At 41.7% G+C, this 19,415-nt stretch overlaps 1 protein-coding gene across 2 annotated transcripts in view; it reads right to left on the bottom strand.

Moving 5' to 3' along the window:
- The window catches only part of CFAP58 (cilia and flagella associated protein 58), a 114,122-nt gene that overhangs the window by 32,317 nt on the left and 62,390 nt on the right, over positions 1-19,415 (bottom strand). For both annotated transcript variants that reach the window (XM_003922220.4, XM_074382852.1), the window contains exons 14-15: positions 18,383-18,494; positions 15,736-15,840 (exon numbers count right to left, since the gene is read on the bottom strand). In XM_003922220.4, coding sequence (XP_003922269.1) covers positions 15,736-15,840; positions 18,383-18,494 — 217 coding nt within the window. The remainder of the gene's footprint in view (positions 1-15,735; positions 15,841-18,382; positions 18,495-19,415) is intronic.

The raw sequence follows: 19,415 nt of genomic DNA, 5'->3' as shown, positions 1-19,415 counted from the left end.
GAAAGGAGACTGTGGTACAGTGTTCAACAAAGGCCACTTGTATCTGTGATCCTGAATAGTCCTCTCCCACATTTACTCTGGGCTTGGCCATGTGACTTGCTTTGGCCAAGGGGACATTGGTAAGAATGACACAAATGAAGACCCAGAAAGCACTTGCATGTTGAGACTTGCCTTTTCTTGCTGCCTTGGAGACTCTAAGGCTGTTATCATGAGAATAAGCCTGGGCTAGGCTGGTGGAGACATGTGGTTCAGCCACTCCTGCCCTCTCGCCAACTGCCAGCACCAAATACTTTACATGTGAATGATTCCACCAGGTGAACCAGCTTTGGGCCAATCCACCAGCTGGCTGAAAAAGTATACGTGAGCCCAGGCAAGCTCGAAAGAAAAACAAGCCAGCTAAGCCCAGCCCAAATTGCCAACTGACAGAATCACCACCTAATAAATTATTATTGATCTAAGCCACTAAGTTGGGAAGTGCCTTTTTATACAGAAAAAGCTAACAGATACTCAGGCTATCACAGAGGCCTAGCTCATGGACATAGTGGGTCAGACACCACCAAAGGAAAGTGAGAGGCGGCTCTAAGAATGGATGGGTCTATGCAATTACTCCTGAAAGTGAGTTCACATATGAAATGCTGAGTCATACTATGTCATTTATAAGCTACTATGTATTCTGGTATTTTTGAGGCTTTTCTAAAATTTTTATTTTATCTTATTTTATTTATTGAGACAGTCTCACTGTATCCTCCAGGCTGGAGTGCAGTGGAGTGATCTCTGCTCACTGCAACCTCCGCCTCCTGGATTCAAGCAATTCTCATGCCTCAGCTTCCCAGGTAACTGGGACTATAGGTGTATGCCACCATACCTGGCTAATTTTTTGTATTTTTAGTAGAGATGGGGTTTCACCATGTTGGTCAGGCTAGTCTCAAACTCCTGACCTCAGGTGATATGTGGGCTTGGCCTCCCAAAGTGCTAGGATTATAGGCATGAGCCACCACGCCCAAATTAAAATTTAAATCTAAAGTACAATACCATGGTAACAACAGATAACATTTATTAAGTACCATCCTTGAGCTATGTGCTTGATAGAGATAATCTTGTTTAATTTACACTAAAACATTATATGATTGGCACTATTACCTGTACCTTCCAAATCAAAACCTAAGGCTTACAGAAGTAAGGTAAGTTGCTCTGGGTCACACAGCAATATGAGTAAGCTTGTACTCATGAACCTGATTTGCTCAAGAGTCATATCCCCTAATCACTGTATTTTTCTATTGGATACCATCCTGTGTAAGACTTCTTTAGTCTATTGGGCTGGGAATTTTCTGTATCAAGAGACTTAGCCTCTCTTCCTTGAATCTGAGATGGCCAGGAAGAACAGACTCAATAAGGCTTACCCATCCAGTGAAAGACACAGAGGAGCTAGAATGGACAGTGGACATGGTGGGTCTTGCCCAGGCTAGGAGAGCAAGGGAGCTTCAGCACACAGGCAGGAGATATATAGCACATAATGGCCTGGGACGCAATATGTGGCTCAAGTCTCAGGCTGCAACCAACCAGATTAGCAATGCCTCCTTTTCCATTATGGGAGAGTGAGGAGGTGGAAGGGAAAAGAAGTCTTCGAAGGGGGCTAGTAAAACAGCTGGAAAGTTGGACAGAAATTCATTTCTTGTCATGGTGTAGAAGGTGTGTGCTTCCACATGATGAGTGCTCAGGTTCCATATCCACTACTCACTTAGTATATACATCAGCCCTGTATTAATTGAACCTCTGCAGTCAGATCTGCTATTTCCTGCACTTCTGACAGTTTAAAATGTCTCAATCCTAACTCTTAAGATGAAAATGGAAGGGAGCCAGGCACAATGGCGCACGCCTGTAATCCCAGCACTTTGGGAGGCCGAGGCTGGTATATTGCTTCAGTCCAGGAGTTCAAGACCAGCCTGGACAACATGGGAAACCCCATCTCTACTTAACACACAAAAAAAATTAGTTGGGTGTGTGGGCACAAGCCTGTAGTCCCAGCTACTCAGGAGGCTGAGGTGGGAGGATCGCGTGAGTTCAGGAACTTGAGGCTGTAGTGGGCTGTGATCATGCCACTGCACTCTGGCCTGAACATGAGTGAGACCCTGCCTCAGAAAATAAATAAATAAATAAATAAATATTTTTAAAATGTTTAAAAAGAAAAAAAAGAAAATGGAAGAGTGATACCCCTTTGGAAAACCACCCTTTTTTCTGTTTTTTAACTTTTACTTTAGGTGCAAGAGTACATGGGCACATTTGTTATACAGGTAAATTGTGTGTCATGGACGTTTGATATACAGATTATTTCATCTCCCAAGTAAAAAGCACAGTATCTGATAGGTAGTGAAACCACCTGTTTCAAAATACATAACATGAACAAGATGCTTGCTAACCAGATTGAAGATCTGGACACCAGCAGTCATCTGTGTCTCCCCTTAGGTCAGCTGAAATTACCAGTGTTTAAGGTACTTACAGTTTAAGGTATAAACTGGCTTTTAAACTCTATCTGCCTAATCGAGCTTACCGGCGCCAATCTCTTTTAAGAGACTCCTAATGCTTGCAGGACTCTAATGCTATGGGAAGATATTCCTGGCACATTTAGAGAGAACTACTGAGAGGGAATATGAGAAGGCATTTGATAATTGAGCACATTAATTATACCTAGGCAAGTTTGAAAGGACACACGTTGAGAAACTTGTTACTTTAATGAAGCTGAACACAACTGTAACAAAATTAAAAGTCCCCAAATATCTGCATATTAAAAGCTTGCTCCCTTAAGGGAGCCCAGAGTCCTAGACAATCCTGCACTATTATCCTTTTCCTTACACTTTCTGAGGGTCCACAAACCTATCTGAGCTTTAGTTTTCAGATCTGTAAGACAGGGATATTGCAAAGATTAAGAGAGAAAGTACCAGTTCCTAGATTTTGGATTTCTTGGACCTATATATTTTCTCCAAAATCTTGGAGGTACTATCACAGGTCTTACCAACTTCTTATGCTAAGTTTTTTAACATGAAACAAAAAAGAAAGGATCATAGGTAATAGTGTTTGCTATGTGCTGGGGACTATTCTCCATGTGTTACATATGTTAATCTCCCCAGGAACTCTAGGAGGTAGGCATGATTATCCCTATCTAGCAAAGCAGCAAAGTCACCACAGACACAGGACTCATGCTCTTGACTAACAGAAAATCATCAGGCGCTCTTACCATCATCTCATAAAGGAGAGGAACACACAGGAAGAGAATATCGTCTCAAAAAAGGAATTTTCAACAGGAAAAAAAAAAATTAGCTTTATGCTACACAGTTCTTACTGTACTCATTTTGTTACAAACCAGTGAATATTGCATTTGGGACTCTATAGTTTCTCCTGGCCCTCAGATCAGCATTTGGGAACCACTAAGATACAGTACATGGAAAGCACTTTGAAAATGTGCCCATCAGAGGTTAAATGTGCTGGAGTGTTACAGGATCATGAGCAGTGTGACCTGAACCCACCCTCTGAGAATGTTCATACTCAGGCTGCCTCAGACAAACCAAGGAGGTAGAAGCATATGGCGCCCTGCAGACAGCCACAGGGAGGCCATCTATGCTAGCACTGGCGTTGTGTTCTCTGAAGAGCCTGCCTTCAATTACTCCTTCTATCTGCACCCAGAAGCATGTGCAGGAAAGCAGGCATTCCCAGAAGCCCCAGAAAGAAGTGGCAGCTGAGGAGCAGGTCCCAAGGAGCATGCTGCAGGCCGTGAGGGACGCAGCCTCCTCAACCATTCCAGTACTTTAAATGTCCTTCACTGAGAGCATCAAGCCTCTGCAGAAGCTATTTTGCATCTCATTCTTCTACCCCTTGATTTTAGAATAGAGCAAAAACCCACAGACAGGCTTCTGTTCCATGGTTTCATCTTATACTGTACCCACATCATCCTCTAGTGAGGGAGCATCTTCAACTACTTCAGCCCAGCTTTGGGGAGGATGGCCACTGAGTTATTCACTGATAAAGCAGGCAACAGGGCCATGCTATTAGAATTCTGCCTTCCAGATCTTAAAGCAGTTCCTTAATAACTGAATAATTACTTTGGAATTTGAAGGTGGGAAGCAAAGAAGTCATGGTAATGGAATGTTTAGTGGCTCTATTGGGAGGCACTAAGGAATAGTGGTGAGGGGCTCTGTTCTGGATTCCAGTGACTGAAGTTTCTAAGAGGGGTCAACAAATGGTTCCTGTAAAGGGCCTGATCGTAACCACCGCCGGCTTTGTGAGCCATCTGGTATCTTCACAACCGTTCAACTCTGCTGCTGTAGCACAGAGGCAACTGTGGACATTCTGTGAATGAATGAGTCTGGCTGTGTGCCAATAAAACTTTATTTCTGGACACTGAAATTCAAATTTCATCACATTTTTACACATCATGAGATATTATTCTTGGGCTTTTTTTTCGAACCACTTACGTATATAAACACCATTCTTGGTACAGGCCATATAAAAACAGGTGGAAGGTCAGATACAGCCCACCGTGGGCCATAGTTTACCCAAACCTGGTTTATTACTGTAGCTCTGGTATTTCTTAACCACAAGCCCTTGAGCAAGTTTTGTTTTCCCTCCTCTGTGAACTCTTGAAAAGTTCAGTTCCCTCCTCTGTGAAATGACACAACATTATCAGCCTCCTCTGGGCTTCCAGTAGCTACAGTGAAAGCAAATGCTTAGCACAGGGCGGCGCAGAGTACATTGAGTATTGAATGTACTCAGCATTCAATCGATGTGAGCTGCGACTGCCATTTCCCTCTACTCTTCAAAATTCTTTGCAGCTTCCGCCAAATCTATCTGGGCTACCATCAAGCAGGACCAAGGATTGTCATGTCTCTTGTCAACAAAGAAACACTCTAGACTTTCATACGAACATCAATAGCCTTCAAGAGTCTGTGGGATCCTAAAACATCCCTCAAACTCTGGATGTATTCATTCGTCTGGTTACTCCTAGATACTCTCAGTCCCTGGAGTTTAAGAGCCAGGGCCAGAGGGTGAAGTTAGCATCCTCTAAACTACAAATAATTATAATATTTTTAGCACTGGCCAAATCTCAAACATTCTGCTAAGTGCTTTATGTCATTCTTTCTCTTAATCCTTACAGCAACCAAAGGATCCTAATAAAATGATGAGCTCCATATTTCAGAGGAGAGCAAAGCATAGGAAGGTTAAGCAACAAGGCCAGGCCACGTGCCTGGTAGCCAGGAGGTATGCAGCTCCATCCCGGGCCCACCAGCACCACGGCTGTTCCTCTAGAGCATGAAGATCTACCACAAATAAACCAAATTCTCAGTGCTTCTCAGACTGAACCACTAACCCAAACCCCTGCTTAAAATGCAGATTCTGATTCATTAAGCCTCAGGGGACCCAGAGATCCTGCATTTCTAAAGAGCTCCTGGTGATGCCAGTGCCACTGGAGTCCACGCTTGGAGTAGCAAGGCTCAAGATGCAATGAGAAAGATGAATTTTCCGGCCGGGCACGGTGGCTCACGCCTGTAATCCCAGCACTTTGGGAGGCCAAGGCGGGTGGATCACGAGGTCAAGAGATCAAGACCATCCTGGTCAACATGGTGAAACCCCATCTCTACTAAAAATACAAAAAATTAGCTGGGCATGGTGGCGTGTGCCTGTAATCCCAGCTACTCAGGAGACTGAGGCAGGAGAATTGCCTGAACCCAGGAGGCGGAGGTTGCGGTGAGCCGAGATCGCGCCATTGCACTCCAGCCTGGGTAACAAGAGCGAAACTCCGTCTCAAAGAAAAAAGAAAGATGAATTTTCTCCCTGAATGACCAAGGCAATCTACACATGATAAATTCAATGACTGCGTTGTTCCTACACCACATGCTGTGGTGGGGAAGAGCCTTTGGAGGCAGAATTCGGAGATGAGACTCAGTGCTCCACCAGGTACCTGTTATGTGGCCCTGGTAGAAAGACTCTTGGCCTTCCTGGCCTACATGTTCCCTTGTCTATAAAGGAGACTGGTATGATTCTTCTGGGGTTGTTGTGACAATTAAATGAGACAATACCTATATAAGGCATGCAGAGCAGTTTTTAACACAGTTAAACATTCAATAAATTTAAGATAATCAGCAGATCAAGAACACCGAAGGCCCTTACAAAAGAATTATCTAAAACTGAGCTATGTGAGGTCTGTTCCCTCTGCACAGCTAATAAGTTGTGCAGATCCATTCAAACCCTCCTATCATTCAAGCCACTTTACAGTTAAATAAACCAGACTTCCATCCAGTCAGTCATAAAATTAAATTAGAGAGAAAGTTCACCTTGAAAGGGCAGGACCCAGATGCCAGCAAAGAAGCGGCGATTTCCAGCTCAATTCGTGACTTATTTATCTGAGGGACATGCCCATTACCTAGGTCTCTCGGTGCATGTAAAAGAATGCATGTGACAATTTCCTAAAGCAACACGAATCTGAACTCCACCAAGGCAGTTTTCTCACCTGGACCATTTTACTCACTGTTCATTAGGTAGCACGCTTCCACTCATCAGAACCCCCTAACGTAATGAACGTAATACATCACGACTTCTAGTAATACACCACGACTTCCACACATTAAGGGAAAATGTCTCAGTATTCTCATCTTTTTAATAAAATTTTCTGGACAGGATGATCCAGTTCTATCGGTCTAGGAGGTCATGTACTTCCTTTCCCCCAAATGGGTCCCAGGCAGACCACACGTCATTTCACGCCCACCATCTGGCAAGCCAACAGTCATTGTGCACTCACCACCATGCCCTGCTGCCTGTCCATAGGGAAAGCACAGTGCCTGGCATACAGTAAGCACTCAGTAAAGGATTTCTGTCATTAGAACACAATCAGGGCGTGAACTACAGTATGATCATGTCATCTGGTCCCTGGTAAGAAATGGCAGCAGGTGGGTGGAACAGAGGGAGGCCTAGTGTGAACTTGATTGGGAAAATGCCCCCCTTTTCTAAAGTCAGATTGGCAAGGAATACCTTAGGTGAGTTGCTGAGTGAGTAAAGGATCTACCTGACTGGTCGTTCCCAGGACCTGCCAGGAGACCTGATCTCATATAGCAGATATTTTTGGTGCCCTGAGTATCCTCCTTACAGCCTATCCTAAATTTCATAATTTTGAGCTGATATGCCTGGTGCGCTGGGAGGGCCCACAGTTCCCAGAACACTCTAGCAGCTTCCACCTCAGGTGCATGGGAGTCAGTGGTTCTGCCTCAGTCTGCGTTTCGAAGCAGCTCCATGTCCCCAGGGGCAACTCTCAACCAGTGGGGAATGGGAGTCATTGAACAAATGCCCTGTCCTCCTTCCTCTGATGGACAATTTTACCCTCTTTCCTGTGTGGTTTCGCAGAGGAATCCCCGTGATACTAGATCTCAGATGTCTATGGGGCGGCCAGCTCCCTCCCCCTCCACACACCGGCTTTTCCTCCCTCCCCGTCTCACTTTCCTGCTCCCCACTCCAGCTTCTTGCAACTGCCTCCCAAATGACCAGACCCCAAACTTTTAGCTCAGTGTCTGATTTGAAGAGACCCAAACTGAGACACTTGCCCACTCCAGAGCTTAGAGTCCCGTAGCGTCCTGTACAGTATCACAGCCCTTGGCACACTGCCCTGTGGTTGCAGAGCTAAGAGGTCCTTCAAGGCTGGGACCAGGTCTGTGTTCATTGATCCTGGAATTCCCAGCGCTCAGTGACTGTGAAGTGGAGGCCGGCAACACAAGGTATTCCTGCTGCTCATTCACGGGGGTGGGGGTGCTCAGAGACAACCCTTGGCCTTTTTAACAGTTCAGAGAAGACCTTTTCTGTTTTAGAAGAGTTTATAAAATAAAATTAGGAGTTATTAGCAGCAAGACAAAAGACATCTGAAGAAAGCCCACCTTCCATGAAGCCCACCCGCCCTGCCCCACAGAACACAGCTTCTGCTTCTCTGCCTCTCTGTTCACATCCTTGGAAGAACCCAGCTTTGCTCACCTCTGATTGCTGTTGCCATAGCACCTACAGCCTGGACCTTCTCCTCCCTCCCTCTTTCCCTTTTGATTTTTACGCTCTGCAAGTCCATCAAGGAATCACCACGAAGAACAAGACTAAAGAAATCAAAACTAGTAAAGCTGATTCTGTGGCCGCTGTTCCTTTACGTCTCCTTCTCCCCAAAGCCTTGAAGCTAGAGGTTGCAAACTATCCACTGTGGGCCAAGGATGGTTGGCAAATTTGTTGCTGGGATCCCACACAGTGTTTTTAAGATTGTCAATGTTTAAAACTCAGCATACAGAACATAAAAATCTGTATTTCCAGCTATTTAAAAATTAAAGATTTGAAAACATCAGCCTGCAGTTAGCTGGGGTGGGATAAGCTGCTTCCTAGGGATGCTCCCTAGGACTGGAACCCACAGCCTGCCATGTGTTGCAATCCCTACCACTCCCTTTGGCCCTACCAGTTGCTGTTTCTGATCACGACACGCAAAATCCACCTCACTCTTTCCTTGTTATGTGCCTGGCCCTGAGGGTAAGTGCATTTGAACTTGTTACCCCGTATTTAAGCATTTGGAAGAAACAATTTGAGCAGCTCTGAGTGTTCCTCATGTTTTAAGTGCCTCTAGCAAGAGGTTAGAGCGTCCTATTCCAATGCTATCATGCCTTTTGCCTATTATGAAGAATGCCATGATGATCATGATCATCATGATGATCATGATGATCATGATCATGATGTAATGATATCCGGGTAATGGACAGCAGTTACTCAAGGCACATATGCCTGCCTTATCCCACAGATGCCTTCTATCTTTTAGATAGAAGAAGTCATTAATCCTGAAGGGTTTAGAAGAGATGAGGAACAAATGAAGCAACAGCAGCGAGGAGAGGCTACCAGGAGGCAAGCTTCAGGTAAGTTTCCATTGCCCCTGCCTCTTTGAAGGGGAAGAAGGAAGCTGAGTGAGCAGAAGAAAAGAAATTCTTCCCATCCACACCTTAGATTCCAATTCTGGCAAGAATGCAGACTTCATCGTACCACTGAAGCCATAAAGTTAGGCTCAAGAACCATTTTCATGTTAATCCCGAGTGAGGGAGGAACTTTGAGCACACCCATATGAATCAGCCTGCCTCCACACACAAAAAGGACACTGACAGGTTGCATCAAGTTTATAGATCCATAAACCTACAGTAAATTCCAGACTCCTGCAAAGTCAGAAGTCAATAAAAAATTATAAAGGCCACCTCACAGAGCTCAAAGACTGAACTTAAATGACTGTGCAACATACCATTTTCTGAAGGACCACAATTCTTGCACCCTTTAATAAGTTGCTAGACAAATATTTATGGATGAGAAATTAGGAATGTGATGATCAACAAGACAGACACAGGAACTACCTTCGTGAAGCTGATAGTCTAACAGCAAAGAGTCATTAAATATGCAATTACAACTATTTCATTAATTACAAGTGTGATGAGTGGTATAAGGGAGAAGCCAAGTTATGGGAACTTGTACCAAGACACCTAACTTAGGAAAAGGGGCTTTCCAAAGGAAAAAATATTTAAGCTAACGCCTAAAGCGTGGGCAGGAGTTGCCCAGGCAGAGAGCCAGTCCATCTATAATAAGCATCTATGTGCCCGGTACTGTATCAGGCATTGGGATTAGAGAAGTGAACTGGGAAGTGCCTCTCCTCAAAGAGTTCACAGGCTAATGGGGCTTGAACATAAGCTTCCATCATACTTGCTTATTGGAAATGATGGGGTCTCTCCATCACCATGTAACAGATTAAACAGTTATTTAAAAATTGCTCTGATACTCAGAAGAATTCAACTAAAGGTCTTCCTAATTGCAAAATGTTCTGTTGTGAGTGCAGAGAACTTCTCTAATATTTTAATTTAAAAAGATAAAATTGAGAAACTGTCAAATCCCATGGAGCACTCGAGGCTTCAACAAGATAACAAGGCTTGTTATCTGGGGATATGCGAACTGCTGAGAAAAATTCACAGCAGGCACAGGGCAGCCCAACCATTCCAAACACTAAATATGGAATTGATTAAAAGGGACTGAGACAGGCCATTAAACTTTGGAGGCCTGGAAAAATGGTGTTGGTGATTAATGCTATTAATAATAATAATATTAACAACATTGTTAATGAGAACTAAGCATTCTATTAAACCTTTATGAGTACTAACACAGTTCTATGGGTGCTATTATTGTTCCCAACTTATGGATGAGGAAACTAGTGAGTTGAGCAAATAAGAGATTTCTATTTTTGGCAACACATCGGACTAAATAACATTAAAACTACGTCTACAAAACATTAGACACTCTGAGCAAAACAATTCAGCATGAGTTTTAATCACAAAACAGAGTTGCAATTAGTTTACTCAAGTGTCAAAATCAAAGAGTGAACTGCATGTTAGAACAGTGAGTAGATATATATTGCAGCTATCCATCAAGGAATAGCTGAACAAAAGGCCTGGATTTTAGTGACCACAAGAAGGCAAAGGATAAGGTGCTGGCCCTGTGTGAAGTGGGTGTTAGCACTAAGATTCCTCAACATAAAGTTAGTAACTTTTAAAAGTTTCACCATTGGTGAAAAGAAACAATAGACAGAAATCCACCCACTGGGACAGGAAGACCGCAAGGAAACTTAACTATCTCTCCTGAGCTCTGGATAGCGGGAGGCGGGGGGCAGGAAAAAGTTGCTTCCCTAAAAATTTGCATCCATGGATCTTCTGTCACAAGAGTTTGGGGTTCTAGTATGTGTTAGCCAAGTAGTCCAAGAAGCCCAAGGTAAGAATTTAACATTTAAAAAATCGTTCTAAGCAAGTGGTATCTTCTAAGGCACCTGGCAGAAACAAATGAATGGGCATACCCTTAACCTGAACCATTCCCAAGTCCCCAAATAAAGGCTTTCTGAAAATGAGTTCATGATCCAAAATCACAAAACATGAAAGGAAAAACCTACCATGAGTGAAACTCAGCAGTCACAACAAACAGGAAAACCCCCTAAGAACCTCAGTAATAGAACACTCTGATAAAGACTATAAAATAAGTTTTTGAATTAATTGGGGAAATAAAGGAAGGATGCAAAACATAAGAAGATCAAGAAACTATCAACGAAGACCAGGCATATGTGAAAAAGAATCTCTGAAAATAAAAATAAAAGCATTGAAAATAAAATCTCAGTGGATTGACTATTAGCAGATAACCACACTTTAAGAATTGATGAACAAGAAGATAAAGCTGGCTGGGTGCAGTGGCTCATGCCTGTAATCCCAGCACTTTGGGAGGCCAAGGCCAGCAGATCACTTGAAGTCAGGAGTTTGAGACCAGCCTGGCCAACATGATGAAACCCCATCCCTACTAAAAACACAAAAATTAGCCAGGCATTGTAGTGGGAGCCTGTAATACCAGCTACTCAGAAGGCCGAGGCAGGAGAATTGCTTGAACCTGGGAGGCAGAGGTTGTGGTGAGCCAAGGTTCTGCCATGGCACTCCAGCCTGGGCCACAGAGCAAGACTATGTATCAAAAAAAAAAGATAAAGCTGAGAAAATGTAACATAAAGATTAAAAAGAAGAAAAACATCAACTAGGTCAGTAAATAGAATAAGAAAACCCAACATACTTCTAACAAGAGTTCCAGGAGGAGTGAATAAAGACACTAAAAAAGAGACTATTCGAAGACACAGGAATCCCCAGATTCAGGAAATGGAGTGTGTTCGGAATATAGCAGCCAAAACTAAATTCATACCCAAATGCATTGTGCTGAAACTCTGAAACATCAAAGGCAAAGAGAAGATCCAACAATCAAGCAGAAGAAAAGGCAGGTCACCTAAAAAGGAGCAAAAATAATAAGACGTACAGCAGACTTCTCAGATACATCACCGGAAGCTGGGTCACAAAGATCAACAACTTCAAAGTACAAATAGAAATAAAATTTCAAACACATGTACCCCAGAACTTAAAGTATAATTTTAAAAAAATACAAAGATTTCAAGTTAATCATTTACAAATAAGGCCAAACTAAAAACATGTTTAGATAAGCAAAGGAGAGTATTAACCCTTGAAAAATCTATTGGTTAAAAAACTATGAAAGATATGCTTCAAAAAGAAAGAGACAGAACCCAGAAGTAAGGAATTGGAGATATATAGAAATAAAAAACAAAAGAACTGGTAAACATCTTGGTAAATCTTAGTAAATTGACTCTATAACATAATAGTGGTGATGGCTAATTTTGGAAACAGTAGCTGCAATTAAAGCATTCTAAATCCTTGCACTGTTTGTAAGAAAGAAAAAGATACTGATCAAATTTAGACTTACTCAGATTTGATGTCAACTATGCATGGTGAATTTTTAAGAGAATCTATGAAAGAGAAAAACAAAGAATTAAGATAATGTATTTAAAGGAATCAGAGACAGAGAGAATATTATACTGAGTGGTGGTAACTATTGAGAAAAGAACAAAACTAGAAAAAGGGAATAGGTAGTAATAGTGAGCAGGGAAACTGGTGAACGGGAAAAACAGAACATAAAGAAAACTCTGGTAGAATTTTTTGAGTATTACAAAAAGTCAGGGTAAATAAGAAAGTAGAAATAAACCTAAAATTATCAATAAACATAAACTAAACACAAAGACAAACATAAGATTTTTTTAGTTACAAGAGATTTTCTGAAACTGCAAAGACAGCACAAGTTTAAAAATAAAAAGTAGGAAAACTACTTTTCAAAATCCAGCTGATAGAGTTGTGTTAATATTAGGCAAATTTGTAAGTAAAAATACTATTATGAGAGTTCTTACACAATATGAAAGAAGCAATCCAACCAGGAAGAAATAAAAACTGTAATCTTATACTCACCTTATGATCATAATCTAAAATGTACTTAAAGCAAAAAATGACAGAACTATAATGAGAAATAGATAAATCTCCGAACTTTTTTCAGTGATTAGGCAGACAGAAAATTAGGAAAAGTACAAACGTAGACAATACAATTAACAAGGTTGATCTTACTAACAAATATAGAACACTAACCCCAGCGCATTCAGGGAGCATGTATCTTTTTCAAACAGCAGACATTGGGTATAAAAACTGACCACTTAGTTGGTCACAAATCAAGTTTCGATGAATTCCAAAGAATCTATATAACACAGACTACAATGAAGAAAAGTGAGAAGCCAGTAAGTAAAAGATAACTTAAATACATATATATTTGGAAATTTTAAAATGCACTTTTAATTATCATGAAATGTCATAAAATATCTCCTAATTATTATTAGGAGAAATAGTGAGTATTATTTAGACTGCCAAAGGAGAAGTAATTCTGAAAATATACTACATTTAGAACTAAATGAAAATTTCCATATCAAAACCTGTGGAAAGGAACTAAAATATAACTTTTTTTTTGAGACACGGTCTTACTCTGTCACCTAGGTTGAAGTACAGTGGCACAATCACAGCTCACTGCAGCCTCGAATCTATGGGTTCAAGCAATCCTCCCACCTCAGCCTCCTGAGTAGCAGGGACTAAATGTGCACACCACCATACCCGGCTAATATTTGTATTCTTTGCAGAGACAAGGTTTTGCCATGTTGTCTAGGCTGGTCTCGGACTCCTGGGCTCAAGCAATCCACCCGCCTTGGCCTCCCAAAGTGCTGGGATTATAGGCATGTTCTACTGCACTCAGCTTTAAGGGGCATTTTACAACTGAAATATTTATATTAGAAGAAAAGACTAAACATCAATGAGCTGAGCATCAACCTTAAATAGGTAGAAGAACTGAGTAAACCCAGAGTACATAGGGGGAAGGAAGTAATAAAGTCAGAGCAGTCCATGAAATATAAAACAAACTGACAATACAGAGGCTTGGCAAACGTAAGATTTGGTACTTTTTAAAACTAACAAAGTGATGATCACAGAACAGACAAGGTAGTGAAGCGGTAGAAAGTGTGAGTCTGGAGTGACTGCCTGGGCCGAGTCCCACCCTAGCACTTACCAGCTGCACAGACATGGGAAATGACTCATGGCCAGCATCAGTGAAGCCGCAGCTCAAACTCTGGACTATTAAAGCCCAGTGCCACGTACTAATTGGTTATCCTTACAAGACTATGTACTTACAAGACTATCCTTATCCAAATTACGTACTCTGACTAGAGTATCCTCCTCCCATTATGAAGAAAACAGGTATTATCATCCCCATTTTACAGATGGGAAAACTGAGATCTGTCAAACGTATGTAATTGTCTTAAAGTAATGAAATGATCAAGGGTTGACACTGATTTAAGACCAGATCTTTCTGGACTCCAAAGTCTACTCTCTCAACCACCACAGTAATCTACAAGAGAAGAGGAAAATCCCTGCTGGCCATTCAGTGTTGTGATACTCTGGAAGGCTATTTACTGTATACCCAATGTTAGGGTAACTATCTCTCTTAAGGTAGACTATAAAACAGAAGGAGCAAATGCCCTTTACTCATATACAAAAGTTCCTACTCCTACTAATATTAACCTAGTGATTAAAATTATGGACTTTGGGGCTGGGTACAGTGGCTCATGCCTATAATCCCAGCACTTGAGGAGGCTGAGGCAGGCAAATCCCTTGGGATCAGAAGTTCAAGACCAGCCTGGCCAACATGGTGAAACCCCGTCTCTACTAAAAATACAAAAATTAGCCAGGTGCAGTGGCACATGCCTGTAATCCCAGCTACTTGGGAGGCTGAGGCAGGAGAATCACTTGAACCTGGGAGGCAGAGGCTACAGTGAACTGAGATGGCACCACTGCACTCCAACTTGGGTGACAGAGAGAGACTGTCTCAAAAAATTAATTAATTAATTATGGGCTTTGGAATCCAAAGTAACATAAATCATTGCTCATATTTAGTAGACACCATGTTACCAAGGACAACACTAAACTCTTTCAATCCTCACAATATCCATTTTCACAGGTTCTGTTATTGTCCCATAACACAGACTAAGACTGTCAGGTGCAATGAAGTTAAACTGGCATAGCAATTGGCAGGAGTCCAAACCGAGCCATCTAACTTCAAGAGCTGACATTCTTATCCATGCTAAACTCGCGGGCCCTAACTTCCTCGGCCATCAATTGGGGATGACCATACCTGCTTCCTGAACTGCAAAAAGGAAATGAGACCAAGTAGGTAAAGCCACCAGCATACCTAGCACACAGTAAGTGATGATTGATGATGGCAGTGATGAAGATGGTGACGATGATGATGACAGCTGGCCCTTGCAAAGATACAGGCCTACTTGCTGCAGAACAATTTACTGCATAAAATCCTCAAAAAGAAATCTCTTCTTCCATTTCACTCACATGAATCTTCATGTGAACAGATCATTTATACTCCATAGGAAAGCTTGTTTTCAAAGTCAAAATCACAGCATTTTGCATTATATGAAGATATGAAGAAAAATGTTTAAAAGAATCTGATAAATAAAACTGTAGAGAAGTGGGGGGAGTTGCTCACATTACCCATTGCAGTAAGTCTAGCCTTGAACTTAATTTTCCAGAATTCTTGAAATATCAGTAATCGCAACATAAAAGACCAATTAATCAGGCTGTGCTTGTTCTCTGTGTGTGAGTCACTGTTGCCATCTACAGTTAAATATGGGACATGCAATGCTGCCAAGTAACTGACTAATTCTGAGAACGTGGTCCTGGAGATGGTGCTCCTAAGGAAATCTGCATGTACAATGAGTACAGAAAACAAAAATGCTACCTGAAGGACCAGCTCTTTTTCAACCACCTCTTCAGTCTTGCTGATAAGACGCTTCTGCAGGGTGTGAATTTTCTGTATCAGCTCATACGCGTTGGGGTCGCTGGCCTGTCAAGGGGAACCACAATAGCAGCTGAGATATCATCAGCTTTTAAGCCCTGAGGTCTCTATGTAAAATGCACCCAGTTTTCTTAAAATCTATTGCAAACCTGCAGACCCAATACAGAAAGAATTTGAATTTTTTTAAAAAGTATGATAGATGAGATAATCATAAATACCTATCCCCAAAAGAGCAGGCTGCAATTTTCCTAATGTTTTACCTATGGTGCTAGTTATTCTATAAATAGAAAGTAAACATGTTTATTCCACCAGTGGGAATAACAATAATGGTGGCTACTGTGCTTGATATCTGACTCTTTGCCACCATCCAGATACTATGCTAAATGCTTTTTATATAACATTATACTTTAGCTGCAGGACAGCCCTAGGAGACAGTATGTCTTAGCCTTTCATACTGATAAAGACAACTGAGACTTAGAGAAACTCTCATTTACCCAGACTGGTAAGGCTCAGAGCTGGATTCAAGCCCAACTATGCCAAGCTCCAAAGGCTGTAGTTCTCAGTTCCTAGGCTCCGAGGCTTACCCTACCATCTCCTCTGTTTAACTTCATTTTAGAATTCTTTTTTTTTTTTTTTTTTTTTTTTTTGAGACAGGGTCTCACTCTGTTGCCCAGGCTGGAATGCAGTGGTACAATCATGGCTCACTGCAGCCTCAAACTCTGAGGGCTTAAGCAATCCTCCTGCCTCAGTCTCCCATGTAGCTGGAACCACAGGCACATGCCACCACACCTGGTTAATTCTTTTGTAAAGACAGGGTCTCACTAGGATGCCCAGGCTGGTCTCCAACTTCTGGGCTCAAGCAATCCTCCTTACAGGTGTGAGCCACTGTGCCCAGCCCCTAGAATTCTTGAACAGAATGAGGCAGGGCTCCCTAATTCACTCAGCCTTAGGATTCTCCTTTGGTTATCGTCAACAGGAAGATTCACTGCAGTCTATGACGAGGATGGTTTCCAGGATGCGGACTTCTGCTCATTATTGGCAGCAGGACACTACCATGGCATTTAGCTCTGAAACGGAATCATCAGTCCACAAAGCTTTGATGTTCCTTCACTAGTTGTGTACAATTCAAACAAGATATACAGTTATAAATTGGGAATTTGTCCTCTAGACTTTGAGCCAAGGCTTCCCTTTCAACTCTACTGACATTCTGAATTAATCTAAGAGCTAAATATTTTCAACTGCCTCCCAGAGTCTCTATTTTCTAATTTTTTAAATAGAAATTGATGGGGAATTAGCAACTTTAAAGATCTGCCTGAAAACACATGGCAAAACAAATGTGACAGTAAATGAATTTAAAATCTTCATCTCTACTTCTGCAGGCATATCCATATTACTGTTGGGTTAGTAAACTACACCACTCTTGGCATTTGAAGAGGAAGGAATGAGGGTCTGAGAGAGAAAAGAAAGAGAGAGATGTCATTGACTCTGACTTTGCTTAAGAAACACTGAGCAGTGCCAACTGGTATCCATCTATTGGGACTAGATTTGGCATACATTCACCTGGCAGGACTGGATGTTGTTAAAATCCAGGCCTCATGTTTACATAACAATTTGTAAGACATTATCCTTAATGTTTTCTTCATTAACAAATAAAAATAAAAATGGAAAGCAAAAATTTACCTGGCTGATTTTCTTTCTTGTAAGGAAAAAATCAAAATAAAAAACAAAAATAAAGGAATTTTTGTTTTTTTCCGTCTTAAAAGTCCCTATGTAAAATATGTATTGTCCTTTCCATACTTAAAGAAAAAAATAAAAATGAAAAACGAAAATCTCCCTGGCTGATTTTCTTTCTTATGCCTGCCCTGCTTTTTCTTAGATGACCTACTTACCTCTCCCAATACCCTAATCATTCATTTAGTTGAAGCCCCTTTTGGCATCCAGATTGCTAAGTACAACTAAAGGAGATGGCTATCTTTTTCTTGAAGAAGCAGAGTTTTTCTTTAACTGTTATTTTCAGTGCTGGTGGTGATGATTATCAGAAAGTCATTGAATAAAATTAAATATGAAGTTGATTATCCACCCCCTACCAGTGGGAATTTAGCTGTGTCCCCAGGTTCTAAGAGAAAGGGCTTGGCTAACATAATGCTGTCAAAAAGAGGGCAGTTCACAAAAGGGTATTTCTGTAATAAAAGGATGCAAAGATCAATCGAAAGATGGTGAAGATGCTGGTGCCCAGTATCGTTAAAGGCCATGAACATCCCAGACTGACAGGCAGCCTCGGGATAACTAGTTAACCAAAACCTACCCAAGCCAGAAAAATAAATGTCAACTGGTGAGGCGGGTTCACAGCTTTCACTGGGCTTTTCTTTTCTGGTAGAAAAGATTTTGTGCGAGACTTTTAAAACAAAACCCAAATGAACCATCTGGTTCTGAGAGAACTCAAATCACATCTGATCCAGCCTTACATTTTAGGTGACACTTTGCATAGCATTAAATAAAACCTCGCTTCCCATTGCGCTTTAGGTTAGAAGCTTCACGTGGGATAGGAGGAGAGATTTGGGGGTGGGGAGAACGCACTGCCAGATGTTACCTCGAGCTTCCTCCATCTGTGCACGTTCATGGGATTCTCCAGCTCCTCCTCCAGGGCTCGGCAGCGTGTCCTCTCCCTCAAGAATTCTCTTTGCATGTGAAAAAACTCCTGTCTGAATAAGACAAACTTGATTTCGCAAAGAATTATCCACCCATTTGAACAGCCTGTGTTTAATTGGTTGCATACACACTATGTCTTATATAAAAAGTTGGAATTAGGGAGAATATTGTGAACACTGGGACCAGCCTCCTAAATCTGGGCAAGACACAGATGACATTAATTCTTGTAGAGCTCAAGAATTGGCTTAGCTTAAAAAAGAAAAGTGCCAGGGCTTCAGAGTCAGAGTCATGATTCTGAATACTCAAGAAATTTACAAGTTTTTGAAAAGAATGAAGAGGGGGGTGTTGTATTAGTCTGTTCTCACACTGCTAATAAAGACATACCTGAGACTGGGTAATTTATAAAGAAAAGAGGTTTAATGGACTCACAGTTCCACATGGCTGGGAAGGCCTCACAATCATGGTGAAAGACAAAGGAAAAACAAAGTAACACTTTACATGGCAACAAGAAAGAGAGCTTCTCTAGGGAACACCCATTAATAAAGAAAACCCACTATCAGATCTTGCAAGACTTATTCACTACATCACTACAATGAGAACATTATGGGGGAAACTGCCCCCGCAATTCAATTATCTCCCCAACCATGACAAGTGGGGATTATTACAATTTAAGGTGAGATTTGGGTGGGGACGCAGAGCCAAACCATTTCAGGGGTGAATTATGAGAGTTGCAATATACTGTTTAATGTTTCTGAATGTTTCTATAGTGGTAATAAATGAACACTCTACAATCCACAAACTCAGCACCTGACGGCAAACATATTGAGGCTCAGGTGATAACCTAACACCAGTTAGGGCGTACAGCTCCACCCTCACTACTCATTGAAATCACCTGGGGAGCTTTGAAAACGACATCATCTCCTGGACCCTACAGGGATTCTGTTTAATGGTCTAGCATGGGTCCCCGGCTTCAT

The sequence above is a fragment of the Saimiri boliviensis genome, chromosome 12, assembly GCF_048565385.1.
Source record: "Saimiri boliviensis isolate mSaiBol1 chromosome 12, mSaiBol1.pri, whole genome shotgun sequence".
Classification (NCBI taxonomy): domain Eukaryota; kingdom Metazoa; phylum Chordata; class Mammalia; order Primates; family Cebidae; genus Saimiri; species Saimiri boliviensis.
The sequence above is the reverse complement of the archived record's forward strand: the minus strand, read 5'-3'. Positions and strand labels throughout refer to the sequence as shown.